This window comes from Podarcis pityusensis (genome assembly GCF_964106645.2).
Source record: "Podarcis pityusensis genome assembly, chromosome: Z".
Taxonomy (NCBI): Eukaryota; Metazoa; Chordata; class Lepidosauria; order Squamata; family Lacertidae; genus Podarcis; species Podarcis pityusensis.
The window spans coordinates 32,594,212-32,615,631 of record NC_138044.1 but is presented as its reverse complement, the minus strand read 5'-3'; the positions used below and the strand labels follow the sequence as shown (position 1 = coordinate 32,615,631).

At 49.1% G+C, this 21,420-nt stretch overlaps 1 protein-coding gene across 1 annotated transcript; it reads right to left on the bottom strand.

The window, feature by feature from the left end:
• Positions 1-12,959: 12,959 nt before the first annotated feature.
• LOC308468242 (uncharacterized protein) lies at positions 12,960-21,420 on the bottom strand. Its single transcript, XM_080990270.1, has 10 exons — positions 20,960-21,420; positions 17,398-17,471; positions 17,229-17,266; positions 16,962-17,078; positions 16,650-16,729; positions 16,098-16,194; positions 15,852-15,935; positions 15,408-15,512; positions 14,963-15,008; positions 12,960-14,659 (listed from the first exon to the last, which is right to left on the bottom strand). Exons 1-10 carry the CDS (start codon positions 20,977-20,979, stop codon positions 14,607-14,609), a joined length of 714 nt encoding a protein of 237 aa, XP_080846396.1. The 5' UTR covers positions 20,980-21,420; the 3' UTR covers positions 12,960-14,606.

The following is a 21,420-nucleotide window of genomic DNA, read 5'->3' as shown; positions in this document are numbered from 1 at the left end:
GTGTTGCTATTCTTAGTGAGGAATAGATCAGGATTGTAAGGATGCAGGTGGTGCTGTGGATTAAACCACAGAGCCTAGGGCTTGCCGATCAGAAGGTTGGCGGTTTGAATCCCCGCGATGGGGTGAGCTCCCATTGCATGGTTCCTGCTCCTGCCAACCTAGCAGTTCAAAAGCACATCAAAGTGCAAGTAGATAAATAGGTACCGCTCTGGCGGGAAGGTATACGGCATGTCTGTGTGCTGCTCTGGTTCACCAGAAGCGGCTTAGTCATGCTGGCCACATGACCCGGAAGCTGTACGCCGGCTCCCTCGGCCAGTAAAGCGAGATGAGCGCGCAACCCCAGAGTCAGCCAAGACAGGACCTAATGGTCAGGGGTCCCCTTTACCTTTACACTTAGTTCAGGATTGCAGCCAGAGAGAGGGGGGGGGGGAGAGAGTTATTCAACACTTCTGTTTTCTCATAAGTGTTATCAGCACAAAGTGGGGCCAGGAATGCAGCCTGAGAAAGTGTGTGTTTGTTGCTCAATTTTGCTGTTGTTTTTTCACGATTCAATGCCCCATTTATTTTGCAGGAGATGTTACAGTTGCTGCCATCTGTCTGTCTCGAGGGACAATTGAGTGTGCCTCAGGGGGTGAGGCTCCTACTGCAAAAAAAACTTTTGCGCGGACAGGCGGAGACCCCCGACCCTGGGCGACACCCACATGTGTTAAGTACAGAGTTGAATAGGATTCAAAATGCAGCAGTCTGATTGGTCCTAGAACAATACAGCAGTATGATTGGTCCGCAGTTCCCAATCCAGCTCCAGGTGGAAGTGAGTCCACAACCTGATTGGCCTACAGGAGAATCCCGGAATTGGCCAATCACGTGCAGTCCATTGTGTAAACAATGTATATAAAGCAAATATTTTGGGGGAACATTCATTCCTCCTCACCACAATAAGCTGAATAAATAGCATGAAATCCACTCTCAACTCCGAGTATATTTCACTGGTGACGAAGGTGGGATCCCGCTGAGCTGACCGCCACACATAGCACCGCAGCACCGAAGGAACTCAGAATGGCAACTGACAGCAGCTTCTCGCCGTTCAACCCAGCATCAGGAGACTGGGAAGCATGCGCCTCCCGTTTCACCTTCCTCCTAGAAGCCAAAGGCGTCACCAACGACGCAAAGAAGAGGGGAATATTCTTCAGCGTCTGCGGAGAGGAGGCATTCCAGTGGCTGCTGCTGCCACAGTGAGTGCTGGAGAAGGCCGCTCCCTCCTGCAGGCCAATTCCACCAGGCCTAGGGGGCGGGGCCCACACTCACCATCACCACAGCTTTAAGGACACTGGTGCTGCTACAGCAAATGTCAAAAATGTTTTTATGTGTTTTAAAAGTGTTTTTACTTTTTACTTTGTTGTACCACTATGAACGGTGGTTTTTATTCATATATTTTTATTTTGTTTTGTTTTATTTTGGTTTGGGGTGGGATGGATGTTAAGTAGGGTGGGGATTGGTTTTGTTTTGGTATAATTGTTTTTGGTTTGTTTTGCTTTTCTATTTTGTAAATGGAGGCTAGTATGAGGCTTGGGATTGCTACCATTGGAGGGGCGAGGGAGGTATGGCAGTGGGGGCAGATGTCATAGGTGAAGGGGATCGAGATACAGATATGCTTGTACCCCTTCCAATCTGCGCCCCATCCCAAGGGATGAGGGTAGGGTGAGCAAGGATTACTCACCTCCGTCACTGGTGTTGTGCAATGCCAGGTCTATAGGCAACAAAACCGCCACCCTGCGAGATTTCTTTACCTCGCAGGGGGTCGACCTGGCTTGTGTGACGGAGACCTGGGTGCGCGAAGGGGAAACTGTTACCTTACAAGAGATGGCGCCCCCGGGTTTCTCCGTCCTCCACCAGTTGCGGACTGTGGGCCGGGGGGGGGGGTGGCATTATTAATCTGGGAAGATTGTTCTTTCAGGGCTCTACCATCGCCATCGATCCCCAGCATTGAATGTGTTGGTCTAGTGTGGGGCTCCGAGGTGAGCTTGGCTGTCTGGCTGGTGTACCGGCCACCTAGTGCACCAGCAGCCACCCTGTTAGGCCTGCTGGAGGCGGTGGCCGGCTGGGCCTTGGAGTTCCTAACCTATTGGTATTGGGGGACTTCAACATCCATGCTGATGCCACTCCCTCCTCACAGGCTCTGGTCCAGGTGTCTTCCATGGCGACACTAGGGCTCTCCCAGTATGTCTCGGGGCCCACACATCAAGCAGGCCACACGCTGGATTTGATCTTTGGCGTCGGTATAGATGTGATCATGTCTCCTTCGATGAAGGTGCCATGGTCTGGTCACTACGCTCTGAAAGCCAGGATTGACTTTCCACCCCCACCCTGCTTAGGTGGCAAGCCGATTTGGGCTCGCCCGCAGAGGCTGATGGACCCTGATAGATTCCGCCAAGGCTTGCGGGACCTTGCTCCCCCGGCGACTCATTGACTGAGCTTGTTGAGGTCTGGAATATCCAGCTCCTGGCAGCCATTGATGAGATCGCACCTAAGCACCCTCTGTGACTCCGCAGAAACCGGGCTCCCTGGTTTACCGAGGAGCTTCGGAAAATGAAGCGGGACCTCAGACGGCTAGAGTGAGTATGGCGGGGTGCCCGTGACGGAGCCTCAAGAACATCTTATAGGGTTTTTATGAAAACCTACGAGATGGCAGTGAAGGCCGCTAGGAAGTCTTACTTCTCGGCCTCCATTGCATCCGCGAGCTCTCGCCCGGCGCAATTATTTAGTATAATTAGGTCTTTAACGTCCCTCGAGGGACAGCCAAATTTAAATAACAATTTGGCACACAGCTGTGAGGCATTTGCGAGCTTTTTTGCGGAGAAGGTCCTGTTGCTCCGCCATGACCTCCCTGCCAATTTGGATACAATAAAGGAACTGGAGGCCCCTCAACTGTCCTCGGGTCCAGTATTGGACCAATTTGACCAGATATCCCCAGCCGATGTGGACAGACTCCTCCGATCTGGAAAGCCTGTCCTCTCAACCCGTGCCCGTCTTGGCTGATTAGAGCGTGTCCAGATGAGGTGCGGGCCCCCCTGGGGGATATCATCAATTTGTCCCTTGGCACGGGGACATTCCCAGGGGAACTGAAGGAGGCAGTGGTGCGCCTGCTCTTAAAGAAAACATCATTAGATCCCTTAGATCTATCCAATTACCGCCCGGTTTCGAATCTTCCATTCCTGGGTAAGGTGATTGAGAGAGCAGTTACTGAACAGCTTGGTGGGTTTCTGGATGAAACATCAGCTCTGGATCCATTCCAGTCTGGCTTCTGCGCTGGTCATGGGACCGAGACGGCTCTGGTCGCCCTAACAGATTATCTCCGCAGGCAGCTGGATCGAGGCAGGTCGGGGCTGTTGATTCTTCTAGACCTGTCAGCAGTCTTCGACATGGTCGATCACGAACTCCTGGACCACCGCCTTGCCGACGTGGGGATCCAGGGCACAGTCCTTCAATGGCTGCGCTCATTTCTCTCTGGTCGGGGACAGAGGGTGGCACTTGGGGGGGGGGAATTGTCATTGCGCCACTCCTTGGTGTGTGGAGTGCCTCAGGGTGCGATACTCTCCCCAATGCTTTTTAACATCTTTATGCGCCCCCTCGCCCAACTTGTCCGGAGTTTTGGGCTGGGCTGCCATCAGTATGCTGATGACACCCAACTCTATCTGTTGATGGATGGCCATCCTGACTTGGCCCCAGACACACTGATCAGATGTTTGGAAGCTGTGACTGGATGGTTACGTGGGAGCCGGTTGAAGTTAAATCCTTTGAAGACAGAGGTCCTCTGGCTGGGACGGGACGATATGGGATTGAGGGGGCAACTCCCATCTCTTGCGGGGGTGCAAGAGATTAGTGCCAGCACCGTCCGTTAAGAGTTTGGGTGTAATCTTCGATACCTCCCTCTCCATGGAGGCGCAGATTACAGCTATAACAAAGGCGGCATTTTTTCATCTCCGCCAAGCTAAGCAGTTGGCTCCTTACCTCTCTCGCCCTGATCTAGCCACTGTGTTCCACGCGACAGTCACCTCCAGATTGGATTATTGTAACTCGCTCTACATGGGGCTGCCCTTGAGACTGACCCAAAAACACCAGCGGGTGCAGAATGCTGTGGCGAGACTCCTTATGGGGTCTTTGCTGCGAGATCACATTCACCCGGTTCTATACCAGCTGCACTGGCTCCCGGTGGAGTACAGGATCAGGTTTAAGGTGCTGGTTTTAACCTTTAAAGCCCTATACGGCTTAGGACCCTCGTACCTACGGGACCGCCTCTCCTGGTATGTCCCACAGAGGAACTTACGGTCTTCAAATAAAAACTTCCTGAAGGTCCCAGGCCACAGAGAGGTTAGGCTGGCCTCAACTAGAGCCAGGGCTTTTTCGGCTGCGGCTCCAATCTGGTGGAACGCTCTGTCACAAGAGACTAGGGCCCTGCAGGACTTGACATCTTTCCGCAGGGCCTGCAAGACAGAGCTGTTCCACCAGGCCTTTGGTCAGGGCACAGCCTGACTCCCTCCTTTGGCAGTCTTTACAGAACTTTAGCCCAATGGTTGCCATCAATTTGATTTTAATTAATTTTTACAATGAAATGTTTTTAGAATGTTGCACTATTTTATTGTTGTTAGTCACCCTGAGCCCGGCTTCGGCTGGGGAGGGCGGGTTCTAAATAAAATTATTATTATCATTATTATTATATTTGAAATTGCCCAGGCTCTCCTTGCGCCTGAAGACATCGCTACTGTTCCTTACAAAACAATAATGGAACGGCTGAAGGGGCACTTCTTGCCGCAGCCCTCAGTGGTGGCTCGTCGAAATGCCTTCTACGCAAAGCGGCAAGCCCCTGGGGAAACCATAACTGGGTTTGTGACCTCTCTCCGCCAAGCCGCCCAGTTCTGCAACTTCTCAGAGTTGGAGATCATGCTTCGTGACCGTCTCATCGGTGTCCTGAAGGATGAGAAGCTGCAACGATGCCTCTATGCCAAGAAGGACCTAACGTTCCAGGTCGCTCTGGAGGAGGCCCTGGCAACAGAAGCTGCCAAGAGGTTGACGCAAGAGGCACGGCCAAGCCTGCCGTCCCAACTGAGGGTCCACCACGAAGACCTCGCCAACGACTCAGGATCTAACAGGGAGGAGGTGCACCGAGTTCAGTGGCGCACTCAAGCAGCCCACAGACCACAGCTGCCTCGATGAGAAGCAGGGAACTGTGCAAGCTGCGGGGAGAGTCACGAGAGGAGGACCTGCCGTTTCCGCAACGCAGAGTGCAGGCAGTGCAGAAAATCGGGACACATCGCCCGGGTGTGTCGGGCTCAGCCCACTCAACGCCGGGCGTCAGATGACCGATCCAAGAGCCCCAGGTCCCAGGGCCCAACGCACCAAGGCAACTCGACGGAGATCACGGACTGCCAGGTATACCAGTTGCCCCACCCCAACATAGAGAAAATTTATGTAGAGGTACAGATAGAGGGGGGCCCGTGCCGCATGGAGCTGGACACGGGTTCAACTCTATGCATAATCTTGGCAAGGACCTTAAGGAAACTGTGCCCTAGTGGGGGTCTCAAACTCAGGCCGGTCCCATTCACCCTCTGAGACTTCCAGAAACATAAGGTCCCCACAATGGGGACGTCTCAAACTCAGTCTTGGCACACTTCGACGAGAGACTGCTGGTGGTGCCAGCATGCGACGCCTCGCCCTATGGCATTGGTGCTGTCCTGGGACACCAACTCCCGGATGGAAGAGAGGTGCCGGTGGCATACTTTTCCCAGACACTCAACGCAACCGAGCAGAACTGCTCGCAAATCGACAAGGAGGGTCTGGCAATCATGAAGGGAGTAAAAAAATTCCATGATTTCTTGTACAGGCAGCCCTTTACCGTGGTGACTGACCACAAGCCATTGCAGACCCCCCAAGTGCTGTCTCCTTGCATCCTCAGGTGGTCAATTTTCCTTGCCAGCTACCACTATGCACTGATTCACCGCCCTGGGAAGGCGATGGGCCACGCGGACGCCCACAGCAGGCTACCACTAACCGGAAACAGGCCCTGACCCAGCGCCCGCGCAAGAGGTTATGAGCCTGGAGCTGCTTCCTGACCGCCCCATTCAGGCACAAGAAGTTGCGCACCATTCCAAGAAAGATAGGGTCATCTCCTGGGTCCTGGACTGGGTGCGGAGGGGATGGACCAGCAGCAGCCCTGGGCCAGAATTCGCGTGCTACACAACCCGCAAACATGAACTGTCGGCCCACAAGGGGTGCCTGTTATGGGGAAGCAGGGTCGTTGTTCCCCAGCCCCTCCGCAAAAGGGTCCTCACAGCCCTACATGAGACACACCCAGGGGTAGTGAGAATGAAGGCCCTTGCCAGGAGTTATGTGTGGTGGCTGGGGATCTACGGAGAGATAGAGGCCTGGGTCAAACACTGCCAGGCCTGCCAAGAATCCTGTCCAGATCCCCCAAGGGCCCCAGTCCAGTCCTGGGAGTCCGCCCAAGCACCATGGTCACGCCTGCACATGGACTTCACAGGCTCCTTTCAGGGGAAAAGATTCTTCATAGTGGTGCATTCCTACACCAAATGGCTGGAAGTCACACTGGTACTGTCCACTTCCACATCCGCAGCCATCCGGGTACTATGCAGACTGTTTGCAACCCATGGGCTCTCTGACACTCTCGTCTCAGACAACGGAACCGCATTTACGTCAGGAGAATTCCAGACCTTCACAGCGCAGACACCATCCGCCACATCCGCTCGGTGCCATTCCATGGCATGGCCAAGCATAGCGCATGGAGCGGACCACCAAGGACACCCTCTGCCGCATGACGCAAGGGGATTGGGAGTACCGCCTTGTCACAATCCTTCTAGCACAGCACAGCACAGCACCCCCAGCTCAACAACTGGCTGGAGCCCCGCTGAACTATTATTATTATTATTATTATTATTATTATTATTATTTATACCCCGCCCATCTGGCTGGGCCTCCCCAGCCACTCTGGACGGCTTCCAAAAAAATATTAAAATACTGTAATACATCAAACATTAAAAGCTTCCCTAAACAGGGCTGCCTTCAGATGTCTACTAAAAGTCTGGTAGTTATTGTTCTCTTTGACATCTGGTGGGAGGGCATTCCACAGGGAGGGTGCCACTACCGAGAAGGCCCTCTGCCTGGTTCCCTGTAACTTGGCTTCTCGCAGTGAGGGAACCGCCAGAAGGCCCTTGGTGCTGGACCTCAGTGTCCGGGTAGAATGATGGGGGTGGAGACGCTCCTTCAGATATACTGGACCGAGGCCGTTAGGGCTTTAAAGGTCAGCACCAACACTTTGAATTGTGCTCGGAAGCGTACTGGGAGCCAATGTAGGTCCTTCAAGACCGGTGTTATATGGTCTCGGTGGCCGCTCCCAGTTACCAGTCTAGCTGCCGCATTCTGGATTAGTTGTAGTTTCCAGGTCACCTTCAAAGGTAGCCCCACATAGAGCGCATTGCAGTAGTCCAAGCGAGAGATAACCAGAGCATGCACCACTCTGGCGAGGCAGTCCGCAGGCACATAGGGTCTCAGCCTACATACCAGATGGAGCTGGTAAACAGCTGCCCTGGACACAGATTTGACCTGTGCCTCCATGGACAGCTGTGAGTCCAAAATGACTCCCAGGCTGCGCACCTGGTCCTTCAGGGACACAGTTACCCCATTCAGGACCAGGAAATCCTCCACACCTGCCCGCCTCCTGTCCCCCAAAAACAGTACTTCTGTCTTGTCAGGATTCAACCTCAATCTGTTAGCCGCCATCCATCCTCCAACCTACTAATCGGCCGGCGCCTCGCAATCAGATTGGACCGCCTTCACCCCAACAGAGCTCAGGATGAGGTAGTGGGGGGGAGGCAGGAACCCCTGGACCTTTGTGGCCCAGGACCCAGTGTACGCAAAGAATTTTGGTGCAGGCCCGGCATAGGTATCTGCCACAGTTACCAGGATCCCTGGCCCCATGTCGTACACGATGCTAACGGATGGGGGGCAATGCTGGCGCTGCCACTGCGACCAGATACGGCGATGATTCCTGGGGGAAAACCAGGAGGAGGACAGGTCAGAGGAGTCCCAAGGGAACAGTGGGGCAGTGAGGCCCATAGAGGAGGCGGGGCCAGCAGGTGAGGCAGAATCAGTAAGTACAGAGATGACCTGCGAGGCTGAAAGGACACCAGAACCAGAGCCACGACTGAGTGAGCTGGTTGAGCCAGACCAAACAGCCCCATCACAGCCAGCATCCTCGGACCCCAGACCAGTGAACACCCCAGGCTGCAACGCACACATAGGCGGCTGGCGTACCTTGAGGACTATGAATGCGACCTCCCGGGCAGGACTGGAACTTAGAGGGGAGGGGTGTTATGTACGGAGTTGAATAGGGTCCAAAATGCAGCAGTCTGATTGGTCCGCAGGAGCCACCCAATCCAGCTCCAGGTGGAAGTCTCCAGGTGGAAGTCTCCAGGCAGCAGTCTGATTGGTCCTAGAACAATGCAGCAGTATGATTGGTCCGCAGGAGCCACCCAATCCAGCTCCAGGTGGAAGTGAATCCACAACCTGATTGGCCTATAGAATTCTGGAATTAGCCAATCACGTGAAGCCCATTGTGTAAATAATGCATATAAAGCAGATATTTTGGGGGAACATTCATTCCTCCTCACCACTATGAGCTGAATAAAGAGCATGAAATCCACTCTCGACTCCGAGTATATTTCACTGGTGACAAAGGTGGGATCCCGCTGAGCTGACCGCCACACACAGCACCGCAGCACCACCACCTGCCGCACCGCTGCCTCGCACCGTGTATCCAGGCTTCAGCTCCGGGACCCAAGGAACTCAGAATGGCAACCGACAGCAGCTTCTCGCCGTTCAACCCAGCATCAGGAGACTGGGAAGCATGCGCCTCCCGTTTCACCTTCCTCCTAGAAGCCAAAGGCGTCACCAATGACGCAAAGAAGAGGGGAATATTCTTCAGCGTCTGCGGAGAGGAGGCATATTTCAGCGTGGAATAATGACTCAAGACAACGTGTTATGGGATTAAAATTTGGCAACAACTTTATTAAAACTTCAGATGTAGGGAGAACTTGGCTTAGGCATAGGACGTTTCTCCCTCCCAGTTCCCGGCCAGGGATCTGGGGAACATCAGGGTTATCCAGAATGGTTAAAACCAGGGTTATCCAGAATGTGTGGGGATTGGGCTGGCTCTGGAGGACGTCTGTTCAAGCAGAGAGCCTGGCCCCCATTTTGCTAATGACAACCTAATGGCATATGGCCAATGCCTCCCCTCAAAACAACCCCTTTAATGGGGAACCCTGGGATCGCCGCTGCAGGGGGGGCATGAGTCACCACTTCAGCCCCCCCCCCCCCAATTTAGGGAAGATAGACTAACGGATTCCGCCCAAGGCCTGAAACCGCCTAAGTTGTGACGTTTTGCTATGGGGAAGACAAAACCTGCCAATGCAGGAAAAATCATTTCCGGCCCTTCAACAGCAACCATAAGGTAGCAGCGCCCGTGTACCTGTGAAGAAGAGGTTAACCTGCAAAAGAAAGCTTAACTGAGGGAGGGCAGGGTGGGAGAAGCTCTGAAGTCAACTGAGAACTCCCAGGTAAGTTCTGCCCACTATTGTGTGAGCTGGGCGATCCCTCCCCTTACCTGGCCAACTCTCTCCTGGCAACACCTCCCCAGCTGGGATTGGGTAACTGACAGAGGTAGGCGGCTACCTTCAGGTGTCTAGCCTGGAGGGGGGGGGATCCAGGCTGTAGTGCCAGAAGCTGCATGGGATGGGGCTGCACGTGACCATGCACAAGGCGCCCCCCGTTTGACATGGGGAGTGGTTATTCTCTTCCTCTGTGTGTTTGCGTTTGCATGTGCATGTGTGCACACAACGAAGGAATGTACCTCCTGCATCTCCCCACCCCACACCTGTCAAGCATCCCTTATTTGGCGGGATAGTCCCTTATTCCAGCGCCATGTCCCGCTGCTATCCCTTATTGATGATGTCCCTTAAATAAGCTACTGAAGGTAATGGGGCCCTTTCTGTGTCCAGCTGTCCTTTGTCAACAACAAATTGTTGCTGTTTTTTTGTGTTGAATATATGCTATATGGTAATTTATGGACCTAAAAGGTATCTAAAGCCATTTGCACGCAACAAAATATGTATTTTATCAAAGTAATTGTTGATCCCTTATTTTGGCTGCTGATCCCTTATTTTCGAGGCTGCTGGTCCCTTATTTTCAAATCTGTAAGTTGACAGCTATGCACCTGTGGTGTCATCTCCTCTGGACTCTACTCAGTGTGCACCCCTGTCTCTGAAAGGACCTAATTTCTGAACTTTTTAAGAGCCAAGTGGCTGACTGAGGAAAAACTCTTACAAGCAAAAGGAAGCTAAGTCCTCTTGCAAAAATAGGAGACCTAAACCAAGTGTGTGGCCTGCAGACTGCAATGCTGGAACTGACTCTCTGTATCACTCGAACTCAAGACTGAAAATCTGAAAGCCTTTCTGAAGTCTGCAAAGAAGAAGAACAGGGCATTTGACTTCACCTAGCAACATCGTTGCCTGTTTATGATTGGAATCGTAATTGAATTCCTATTGAACTGTGTGTCATATTGGTGGCATCGGCTGGTTGTGAGTTGTGAAGGCCGCTTCCTGCAAGGCCCTTTCCACCTGGCCTAGGGGGCAGGGCCTAGACTCAGCAGCTCTACTAAAGAGGCTACTGGTGAGACCAGAGGGACATCGCTAGGCCTGACAACAAACCCTAACTATTGGATTCTTTTGTGCCTGCTAAACAGCCGTGTCATGCTTATGATATTTTATTCTCTTGTTTTAAATGTGCATTTTATATTTGACTTTACTTAGCAATGTTGGTTTTTTGCGGGGAGGAATGCTTAAGTTTTTTTGTTTTGTTTTTGTTAACTTGTGTTAAATATGTATTCTGTAGTTGACTTCCTTTGTAATGTTTTATTTTGAAATCTTTAATATTTTCGTTTTTTGTTAACTATGTTGCTTTAACTGTATACTCGATATTTTACTTTCATCAGATTGTTTTATTTCTGTTTTAATATGCTGTAAACTGCTTCGAGATTTTCCTTGAAAATATAAAGTGGTATAGAAATAAAATAAATAACAACAACAACAATAATGTTCATTGAAATGTTGTGTCCAAAGACTGCAGCTGATGGAGAGATCACCCCGTCCCTCAACTTTCTATCAGATTATTTAGATTTGGTAAATAATTCTTATTGCTGTTCTTATTGTATTGATTATTATAATTGATTTATGTAGTTCTGATGGTTTAGCTCCCATGAAAATAGAAAGGCAGGATACATCTAATAAAGGACCCTCCTCCTCCTGAGCCTGGGGCCAGGACTGTAGCCTGAGAGAGAGAGGGTTGCACAGTTCCCCAATTATTTTGGAGGAATTCCACACCACACATTTAAAGCTCTTACACCACTTTAAAGAGTCCAGGCTTTCCCTGAAGAATCCTGGGAACTGTAGTTTGCTAAGGGTGCTGAGAGATGTTAGATCTTTAACAAACAGAGGTTCCCAGGATGTGTTGGGTGAATCTGTGACTCTTAGTGCAACGGTTCTTTAAATATGTGGTTGTGACCACTGTCCTCATAACAGTACTGGGGTCCGGATTGCAGTGTGTGTGTGTGTGTGTGTGTGTGTGTGTGTGTGTGTGTTGTTGCAGAATGGTTTAATCACCTCATTCTCATCCTAGCACATCGTCTTCATTCAACTCTGGCTGTTGAATGAATGTTTTGTTATAATCATTATTAAGTTTAAGTGGGCTTTGGCCTCCTTCCAGCTTGAAAGGGAAACAGAGGAAAACTCAAATGATGACAGAAGGCAGGGGCATCCAGCAACCAAGACTTTTGGTTTGGATGTGATACTTTTAAAATTCCCCAAGCCATCCAGAAGCCCCAAAGGCTCGGCCCCATTTCACTCTGGTCCATCTGAGTGTCTCCTTTCCACCTATGCCTCCCCTTCCCAAAAAATTTCACAATTAAGAAATCAGAAAACAACCCCCACCTCCCTTTTGACAGAACTAGATGGAATGATTAGGCATAGCAACTCCTGCAGAGACCAAAATGTTTTAAAGGGACAATTTATCAAAAAATATATCTGCCCATAGCTCAGTCAGTAGAGTGTGAGACTCTTCATCTCAGGGTTGTGGGTTGGAGCCCCACGTTGGGCAAAATATTCCTGCATTGCAGGGGGTTGGACTAGATGACCCTTGTGGTCCCTTCCAACTCTACAATTCCATGATATCCTGTGATTAGTAGTGAACTGAGTTTTACACAGAACAGATGCATCAAAATCAACACATCCATGTAATTTGTGCCCATCAATTTAAATAGGTCTGCTGTGGAAAGGACTAATGTTGACTAATACAACCCTGATGTTTTCTGACTACCATATTTTTCGCCCTATAGTGCGCACTGGCCCATAGGGCGCACCTAGTTTTTTGGGGGGGAAATAAATTTTCAAAAAATTATTTCCGACCCCAGCCCCCAGAACAGGCTGCTATCTGCAAGCCTTGCGAGCCCGGCGGGAAATCCCACCGGGCTCGCAAGGCTTGCGGACATCTGCCCGAAGCCCAGTGCACGTTCCGGAGCGCACCCCATGCTTCGGGCTGCAGGCTGCTGCCCGCAAGCCTTGCGAGCCCAGCGGGAAATCCCCCGGGCTCGCAAGGCTTGCAGATAGCTTCCTGAAGCCTGGAGAGCGAGAGGGGTCGGTGCGCACCGACCCCTCTCGCTCTCCAGGCTTCAGTGAAAGCCTGCATTCGCCCCATAGGACGCACACACATTTCGCCTTCATTTTTGGAGGGGAAAAAGTGCGTCCTATAGGGCGAAAAATACAGTATTTTATAAAGCGTTTCCCTCGATACCAAAAAATGGAGGCAGAGACAGTTTACTGAATTGCAAAATCACCAAAGCTTTATTGAATGAATGAATTGATTTATTACAGTCACAAACCAGAATATGGACTTATACAGAGATAGAGAACATGTAGATATATATGTAGGTTAATATTGAAATCTATAAGCTAAAGGTAAAGGTAAAGGGACCCCTGACCATTAGGTCCAGTCGTGGCCGACTCTGGGGTTGCGGCGCTCATCTCATTTTATTGGCCGAGGGAGCCAGCGTACAGCTTCCGGGTTATGTTGCCAGCATGACTAAGCCGCTTCTGACGAACCAGAGCAGCACACAGAAACACCGTTTACCTTCCCGCCGGAGCGGTACCTATTTATCTACTTGCACTTTGACGTGCTTTCGAACTGCTAGGTTGGCAGGAGCAACGGACCGAACAACGGGAGCTCACCCCGTCGCGGGGATGCGAACTGCCGACCTTCTGATCAGCAAGTCCTAGGCTCTGTGGTTTAACCCACAGCGCTACCCGCGTCCTGATCTATAAGCTAGAACACAGTAAATAATACAAATGTAAAACAATTAAAATATGTAGTTTAAGACCTTAACCACTAATTTAAAATATGGATATCAATGCTTTATTATAATTAAGGCAGGTAAAATACTTATTACTCTTAATATTATTCATTGCTATGAGGCTTCTTGAAGCAATTCAGAATACAATCAACATTAGCAGAACACTTTCCTTTACAAGGACAATTTAAAAAGCAACACTTTAAAAGCAATTTAAAAGTACAGTGGTACCTCATGTTACAGAAGCTTCAGGTTACAGACGCTTCAGGTTACAGACTCCGCTAACCCAGAAATAGTACCTTGGGTTAAGAACTTTATCTCAGGATGAGAACTGCAATCGTGCTGCGGCAGCAGCAGGAGGCCCCATTAGCTAAAGTGATGCTTCTGGTTAAGAACAGATTCAGGTTAAGAACGGACCTCCAGATCGAATTAAATTCTTACCTTATGCATTATATCTTGCACTGTCCGTTATATAATGATGCAAGAAAGAGATGTTTGGTACCTATAATGACTGGGTCCCCTGGCCAGAACCCCCTTGACATGATGTTATATCTCCTTGCAGACACAGATAAGTATGTGACCTGGCGTGTAGCACTTTTTGCAACTGCTGCTAGGAAAATTAGAGCAAATTATATAGCCGAGGTAGCCATTAACTGTAAAGGAGATGAATTTATTTGATCCTATCTATCTATCTACCTCAGGCTATGCTCTATCTTTGTCACCAAACTCTGAGTATAAATTGCACACTGTATTAATTGATATTGTTTTTAACATTAGTGACCATGTGATGATTTTAGCTTATGAATTTTATTGTTTAATGTTTTTATTTGTACATTGGGGTACTTTTATAGCTTTGTTTAGAGTACGTAATGTTTTAATAATATAAATGTTTTAAGTCTTTTTTTATCAATTCAGTATATTTTCTTTTAATTGTCAAATAATTTTGTGTACATTGCGGCAGCCTTTGGCTATGTGCAATAAAACTGACTGAGACTGAGAATTAAATTCTTAACCTGAGGTACCACTGTACTATTGCATAGGAAATAATTCTAAAACAACAGCAATGAACACAATTAGCAACAACACACACAATTAAACAGTAAGCAAAAATTGCCACTCCATAATTGCTGAGCCTCGAAACTTAGACTTCGGTCTTCTCTGCGTAATTGAAATCGACACTAAGCACTATGTCATCTGGAAGAAAATGAAGGAGAAAAGAGATTAATTTATGTCACATTTACTGATTCCCCAAATTTACCTGGTACCCATTAAACCATACAGGGCAGGGGTTCTATTTATGGATCCTGTCTTTGGTGGCAATGACTCCTTCCAAGCCTGCAGTTTGGCCCTGGAGGGAAATAGCCACGTTTGTCCTGTGGCAGGATTTCATAGCCACATGACCCAGGAGGTCTGCCTCAAGCAAGGATACTGCAGCTACTGAGTGGGCCCGCCCTAGTCTGGAAAGTGAGTCCCACATCCCCAGGCTGTGGGTCTTACCTTCTTTGGGGCAGAAGTGAGCCAGCTCCAGAGGGACGAGAACATTCTGTAGAGAAAAGAAAATACAGTACTGGACCAGATGACCAATCTGATACTAAACGCTCCACAAATAATGGGTACAAGAGAACATGGAAGCAGACTCAAGCCAGGGAAGACTTGCTTCCATCATGGGATGAGTGAGTTCTATTGCCTGGCCCCAATCCCTTGCCCCAGGCGACTTCAATGGGTCCTGCAGCCTACTAGGCAGAGGTGGAAGTGTAACACCAAGGAAGAGGCCAGGAAATGTCTCCAGAATTGTCTGGCATCCCAGGGACACACATTGTGCTGTGTGCCTGATACCAGACTGTGGGAATCCTTTCGTAAGCCACTCTGGGAGCCTCTTGGGGCTGTTAAGGTGAGATGTAAGTGTGCCAAAGGAATTAATAAATAAAGGTGAGATACTTACCTTCAGGCGACGGAGCGCCTTGGCATAGGACATCAGCGAGCCAATGCCACTGGCTGCCAGCTGCCTCTCCGCTGCAACTGGACTTTTGGCGTAACCTCTCAGTTCCTGTGGGAGGAAAGAAGACCTCAGAATCGGGCTGGTCTGGGTGAAAGAGACAGACCACTGTGAAGCCCCTTACACGCTCAGAGAGAGATCCATTTCTCACTGTCCTCAGCTGTTCTAAAATGGCAATGTCCTCCAGCCCTAAATTGTAGCTCTGCGTCAAAGGCCCTCCTTTAGCTGTTTGGGCAAGCGGGCCTTTGCTGGCTATTCCATGCGGCCAGCTTGCCTTCCAAGAGGGGAAGGGCCCAAGAGGTGCACTGCTGAGAAAGTGTATGCTAGGTGGCGGCTTTTCCATGAAAGCTTTGTAGGTAAAACAGCCACTGATGCCATCAATATACTTACATTCATCAGCAAGTTCAGGAGCTTAGCGCTTGGGGCTTCCCAGAGGAGGCCTCCCAGCATCAGAGTATAACGTTCGTCCAGCTCCTGTAGACAATGGCAATTTTCATCCACATGGGTCCGTTGAGGGAGGGAGAGGATGTGCCAAGCAGAAGAAAGAGAGATCAGATGTTGAGCAATGGGTGCAATACTTAAAGTGTGTGAAGAAGAAATAACCATAGAAGTCAAATTTCAAAACTAACAACTTACATGTCTGTCGGGCTCAGTTTTCACCTCAACGACAGCCGCAAAGGCTGCATGCACAATCAGGCTGTGGAGCTTCAGTGGCAATTTGGGCTTCATGAGGCTGGAGAGATGGACGGAAAAGTTTTTAGACTCTGTCTCCTTGGAGTCTTCCTCATATTGAGGGGGGGGGCATCAAATACATTACATTCTCTTGAACTTCTAGTGAATGCATGTGTTAGCTTAAACCACTTTTTACAATCAAGCAGTGTATAAATTTTACAGGATAAAATGAATAAAGGTAAAATTAAAATAAACATACGGGGGCACTGTTTATGTGGCAGTCTACCTGGCACTTTGTATGCAAGCCTCTAGGTCTTAGTTAATTTTCTCTCTCACATCTCCACTCATACTGTAAATAGTTGCTGCATAAATAAAGCTTTTTGAACGCAAAAAACTCAAGAAATTGTAAGCAATTATTCCAATCTAATTCCAATCTAAGTGGCAAGGTCTGGTAACACCTTTCCACATTCTGCCCCCCCCCCCAGCTCGTTGTCAAGCTCAAAGAACCCAGCGTACCTCAGTTGGTAAAGAGCCTCCAGTGCCATAGCAAGAACCAATTCAGGGTGCGTAAAGCACGGAATCCGTCCCATGATTTCCTGATAGAGAACAGAGGGCAGAGCGGGGGAAAGTCAGTTCCCTATGGACATCAGCTGGATTCTTCCAACCCCAAACTCAGGGCAGGAATTGGCAATTTAATGCCAAATGCCTGCACAACCCTTCTCTTGGCCAGACCCCGCTAAGCCTTCCTTCTGCCCAACATCCCCCAAATCCCGCCCCAGGTCTCCTGCCCACCTCACCCCTGGATACCTCATGCAACCTGTCACTTACCGCAATTGACTTGACGGCCAGATTTTTTGAGTACCTCAACGTGTCCTTTTCTCTCATGCGGGCCTCCGAGCAAGTGGCCAGCACGCAAGAGAGGAATGACTCATCCTTCTCCTGTTGCTGAAAAGGCAAGAGTAAGGCTGTCAATTCATGGCGGGAGGGCTTCTCTGCATCTGAGACCGCCTAAACGGGGGTATAAACAGCATTGGTGGATGGGGGTGGGTGGGTGAGGGATTTAGTATATACTGTGCTGTTTTCTCAAATACTAACCGCACGTGATACCACAGGCCTGACAGTCACTGAATCATCTGCAACAAGAGAAGAAGGAAAGGACACGGGGACACGTTAGTTCATTTCTACTTATTTTCCACAGTTGAGTATTAAAGCATTAAGGCCACTCCTCCTTATGCTCCAAAATGAAAATGAAGCATTTGTTCACCTGGGCGCACAGCAGCCCTGGACTTCTGGGGCTCAGTCCTCTCCCCGAATATCATGTCCCTCAGTCTCCTGAACCTAGAAGACAAGGAGAGGAGCAGACGTTGTTGTTGCTGTTGCGTGCCCAGGACCCCCAAGACACCCCTGAATAAAAACACGGTTCACACATCATTTTTGTTTTGGTTTTTGGCATAATTTTGGCCACAACGTTATTGAATTACAGTAAGTGAGTAGTTGCTTAGGCATTGGTTAGCGACTATCTGTTCCCACTTGGAGGTAGGAACAGAACTGACAACCACACCTGTACGGAAGTCAGTAATGGTAAACAATTTTGGGGAAAGAATAAAGCTGGGAGCCAGGCTCACACCTCTCCCCAAATGCTCCCTGGGGCCCTAGCCCTTTGTCAGGGATACAGACAAAAGCGTGGCGAGCCCCTGGATTCCTTTAACGGAATACCCTTGCTGCAGCAGCATTGGAGGGGCAGGCACAGCCAACCTCATCCCCTCCACCAACCAAAAAATTAACAAATGAACAGCCACACCCTAGGCCAACCCCAACCTCTCTCATCACCAAAGAAACACAAATGAACAGCACGAGCAACGCTGACACCAAACCCTACATACATTAAGCAAAATAGAAACATTGCCATCTGACCCCCCCCACCCCACCCATCTCCCCCCCTTCCCCCCAATGTCTCAACAAATGAAACTGATTTGCAAAAATGTTACATGGAAAAAATACAAGAGACATTACACATACTTCTGTAAAACAAGAAAATCTTTAATAAAAAACCAAAACAAAAAAAACACCAATGCCTAACTGCAACCTTACAAGTTGTGACGATTTGCTACGCAGTAGGCAAACCCAAATGGCCCCAGCCAATCAGCCAAATAGTAAAATTCCTACCAGGCCCCTGCTCCAAAGCAGACGACCCCATGACAGGCATAGAAAGGTCAACGCAAACAAACCCTAATTAAAGGGACGGTGGGCGGGTAATCCGATGTGCACAGCGAAAAGAGGAAGTTCAACGCTGTGCACAGGGACCTATATAGCACCCCCATCAATCAAATAAAATTGCAACAATCAATTTTCCCAAGCAACATTGGGGGTGCCCAATCAAATTTGTGGCCATCCAAACTAACCCGCCCAGCAACAGGGGTTGTTATGGTTGCTCCCACCGCAACATATGCTCTCCATGAAGGAGAACCCGCTTTGTTATACCGCCCTATACCAGCAGGTCTCAGTTAAAACCAGTGCTTTTTTTCTTGGGGATGCAGGGGTACGCATACCTCTAAACATTTTTTGAATCTTTGCATTTACTGTACTGCATTTATTTCCCCCGATTTGAACTATAAAATGGTGATTTTCTTGAGTAAAAATGAGATTACCCCTAAACATTTTTTTTAAGAAAAAAAGCACTGGTTGCAATATAAAAATCACAATATAAAAACACAAAATGCATAATAAAGGTTAAAAACAACCCAGTAAACCCCCCTCCCCAACATATCTCAAAAGCTGAGACAGAAGCCTACAACCAAAATGGTGTGTGTGTGTGTGTGTGTGTGTGTGTGTGTGTGTGTAAGAGAAGACGGAGTCTTTGCAGCGTAGCAATAACACAAACACGCTACTTCGGCTGCAGGACATCGTATCAACAAGGAAATTTGGTGTTGTTGCATCTCCTCGGGTATTTGTTGATTTGTTACCACGAGGAGTTGTTGTTGTGGAGGTATAGTTTGACGAGGTTTCTGGTTATTTGTACCCTAGGTGCCCGCTCACGGACAAAAACAAATCTCACTGCAGCCAACCAAAGACCACCACCAACACCCTAGGTCACCCCCCCCAACCTCGCACCACCAAGGAAATGCAACAAGTGAATAATAAGTGAACCCACACATACACAAAGTAGAAGAGAAGCATTGCCACCCGACCCCCCCTCTCCCCCTCTCCCCCCCTCTTTTCTTCCTAACCTAACACTGCAGGCAACACTAATGTCTCACAACAAATGAAACTGATCCGTAGAAAACACAACTTGAAAAAAGAGACAATGCCCTTTTTTTGGTAAAATACAACCAAGGAAATGCAACAAGTGAATAGTAAGTGAACCCACAAATACACTAAGCAGAATAGAAGCATTGCCACCCGACCCCCCCTCTTCCCCCGACCCCCTTTTCTTCCAAACCTAACACTGCATGCAACACTAATGTCTCACAACAAATGAAACTGATCCGTAGAAAACACAGCTTGAAAAAAGAGACAATGCATTTTTAAAAAACAACAACTAAGAAATCTTTATTATTATTTTAAAAACCAACAAGGAAAGGAGCAAGAAGGAGTTATCCAAGATGATCATGGACTTGGAGAGAAAGGAGAGAGAGGGAGAGCTTTGAATCATCTGATTTCAGAACGCTGGTGGGAACTTAATCAGTTTCTGAAATTTGCAGGCACCTGATGCTCAAAGGACACGTAGCCTGCCGGGCTGGGAAGCAGATTACACCAATTGTTGGAGGAGAAAAACAGGATCTTTTACCATTACCGAACATCGCTATATAGAGCTTCCATGAACAGAGGCACTCTACCTCTGGAGCCAACTGCTAGAGGACAAGCCGCAGGAGCGGGCTACCGCTTGTGAGTTTTACAGGACACATCTGTTTGAACTAGATGGTCTTTCCCTCTGATCCAGGGCTCTCTCCGTGTTTTTTATGCACCCACAGACCCCAAAGGGCTCTCCACAGGAACACAGTAGTACACCTCATGTTTGGGGGGGGGGATTCCAACACTCCCCACCACCACCCCACCACCCCCGGCAAAGCAAAGAGAAGGGAAACATTTCCCGCGTTTAAAAGAACCCTCAGTATAATGCTTTTAGGAAAACCCTGCCCAGCCTGGAGAACTAAGGGGGCTTCTAGGAGGGTCGTCAAAGCATCAAGGCATTAGACGAGCCGAAGAATGCGATTAAAACTCTCTTAGTGCCAGAGTGACTGACAGGAAGACTGACAGAGCGTCCGAAGAGTTGAGAAACGGAGAAGGGGTAGAGCGAGGGCGGGGGGTGTATAGTGGTTAGAATTCTGGACTAGGACTGGCGCAAATCCCCACTCAGTCACGAAATGCGCTGTTTGATATTGGGTCCAGTCACTCCCATCCTACCCTGCCGAACAGGTTTGTTGTGAGGGGGAAAACAGGGGGAAAGGCAAGCCATAAAGACCACCTTAAACTGCTTGGATGCAAAGTGGGCTATGAATGTAATAAAAAGCATCCAAAAAATAATAATCATGGAAGGTACCCTGGGGATCATCTAGTTCAACCCCCTTCAATGCAGGAATATGCAGCTGTACCTTATGGGTATCGAACCTGCATCCTTGGCGCTAACGGCAGCTCACTCTAAGCAGAGGAGCTACAGTGAGGGAGGGAGGGAGAATGGGACGGCAGGGAAAGGGGTGGGGGGCGCGCGAAGAGAAGTTAAGCTCTTCGGGAAAATGTTAAATTCCATGGGGATGCTGGCCGTGTGGGGGACCCCAAGCCCTCGCTCCAGAAGACTAAAAAGAAGAGGCAGAAGAAATCCTACTTACATATTGACGATGCTGGCCATCTCTTCAGGTAAAATCCCCTCCGGTTTAAAATAAACTCCTTAAAAATCCTCACGCAACAGTAACTCCGAACCTTGCCTCTAACCCTACTGCTACTCCTCTCTGTCTAAAATGTCCAGGAAAATATGTGCATAAAATATCCAAATGAAAAATGAAATGATAAAGTTGAAGCAAATAAAATAAAAGTTGAAGCAAATAAAAGAAAAGTCTACACCTATCTCCCCTGTTGGCCGCTCGCTCGCTCGCTCCGTAGCTAGCAAGATCGCTTGCTCCTCCGTCCCACTTCTATCTCAGCCAACTCCTCCCAACTAACTCGCGAAGGAGATGTGGAACTGCTGTCTTTTATGCAAGCAGCAATAGATGTCACAGAGATGGGCAGGACACTGTTTCCATGGCAACCCACCCACCTTGACCCTGAACAAATCTCCCCCCTCTTTAGTTCC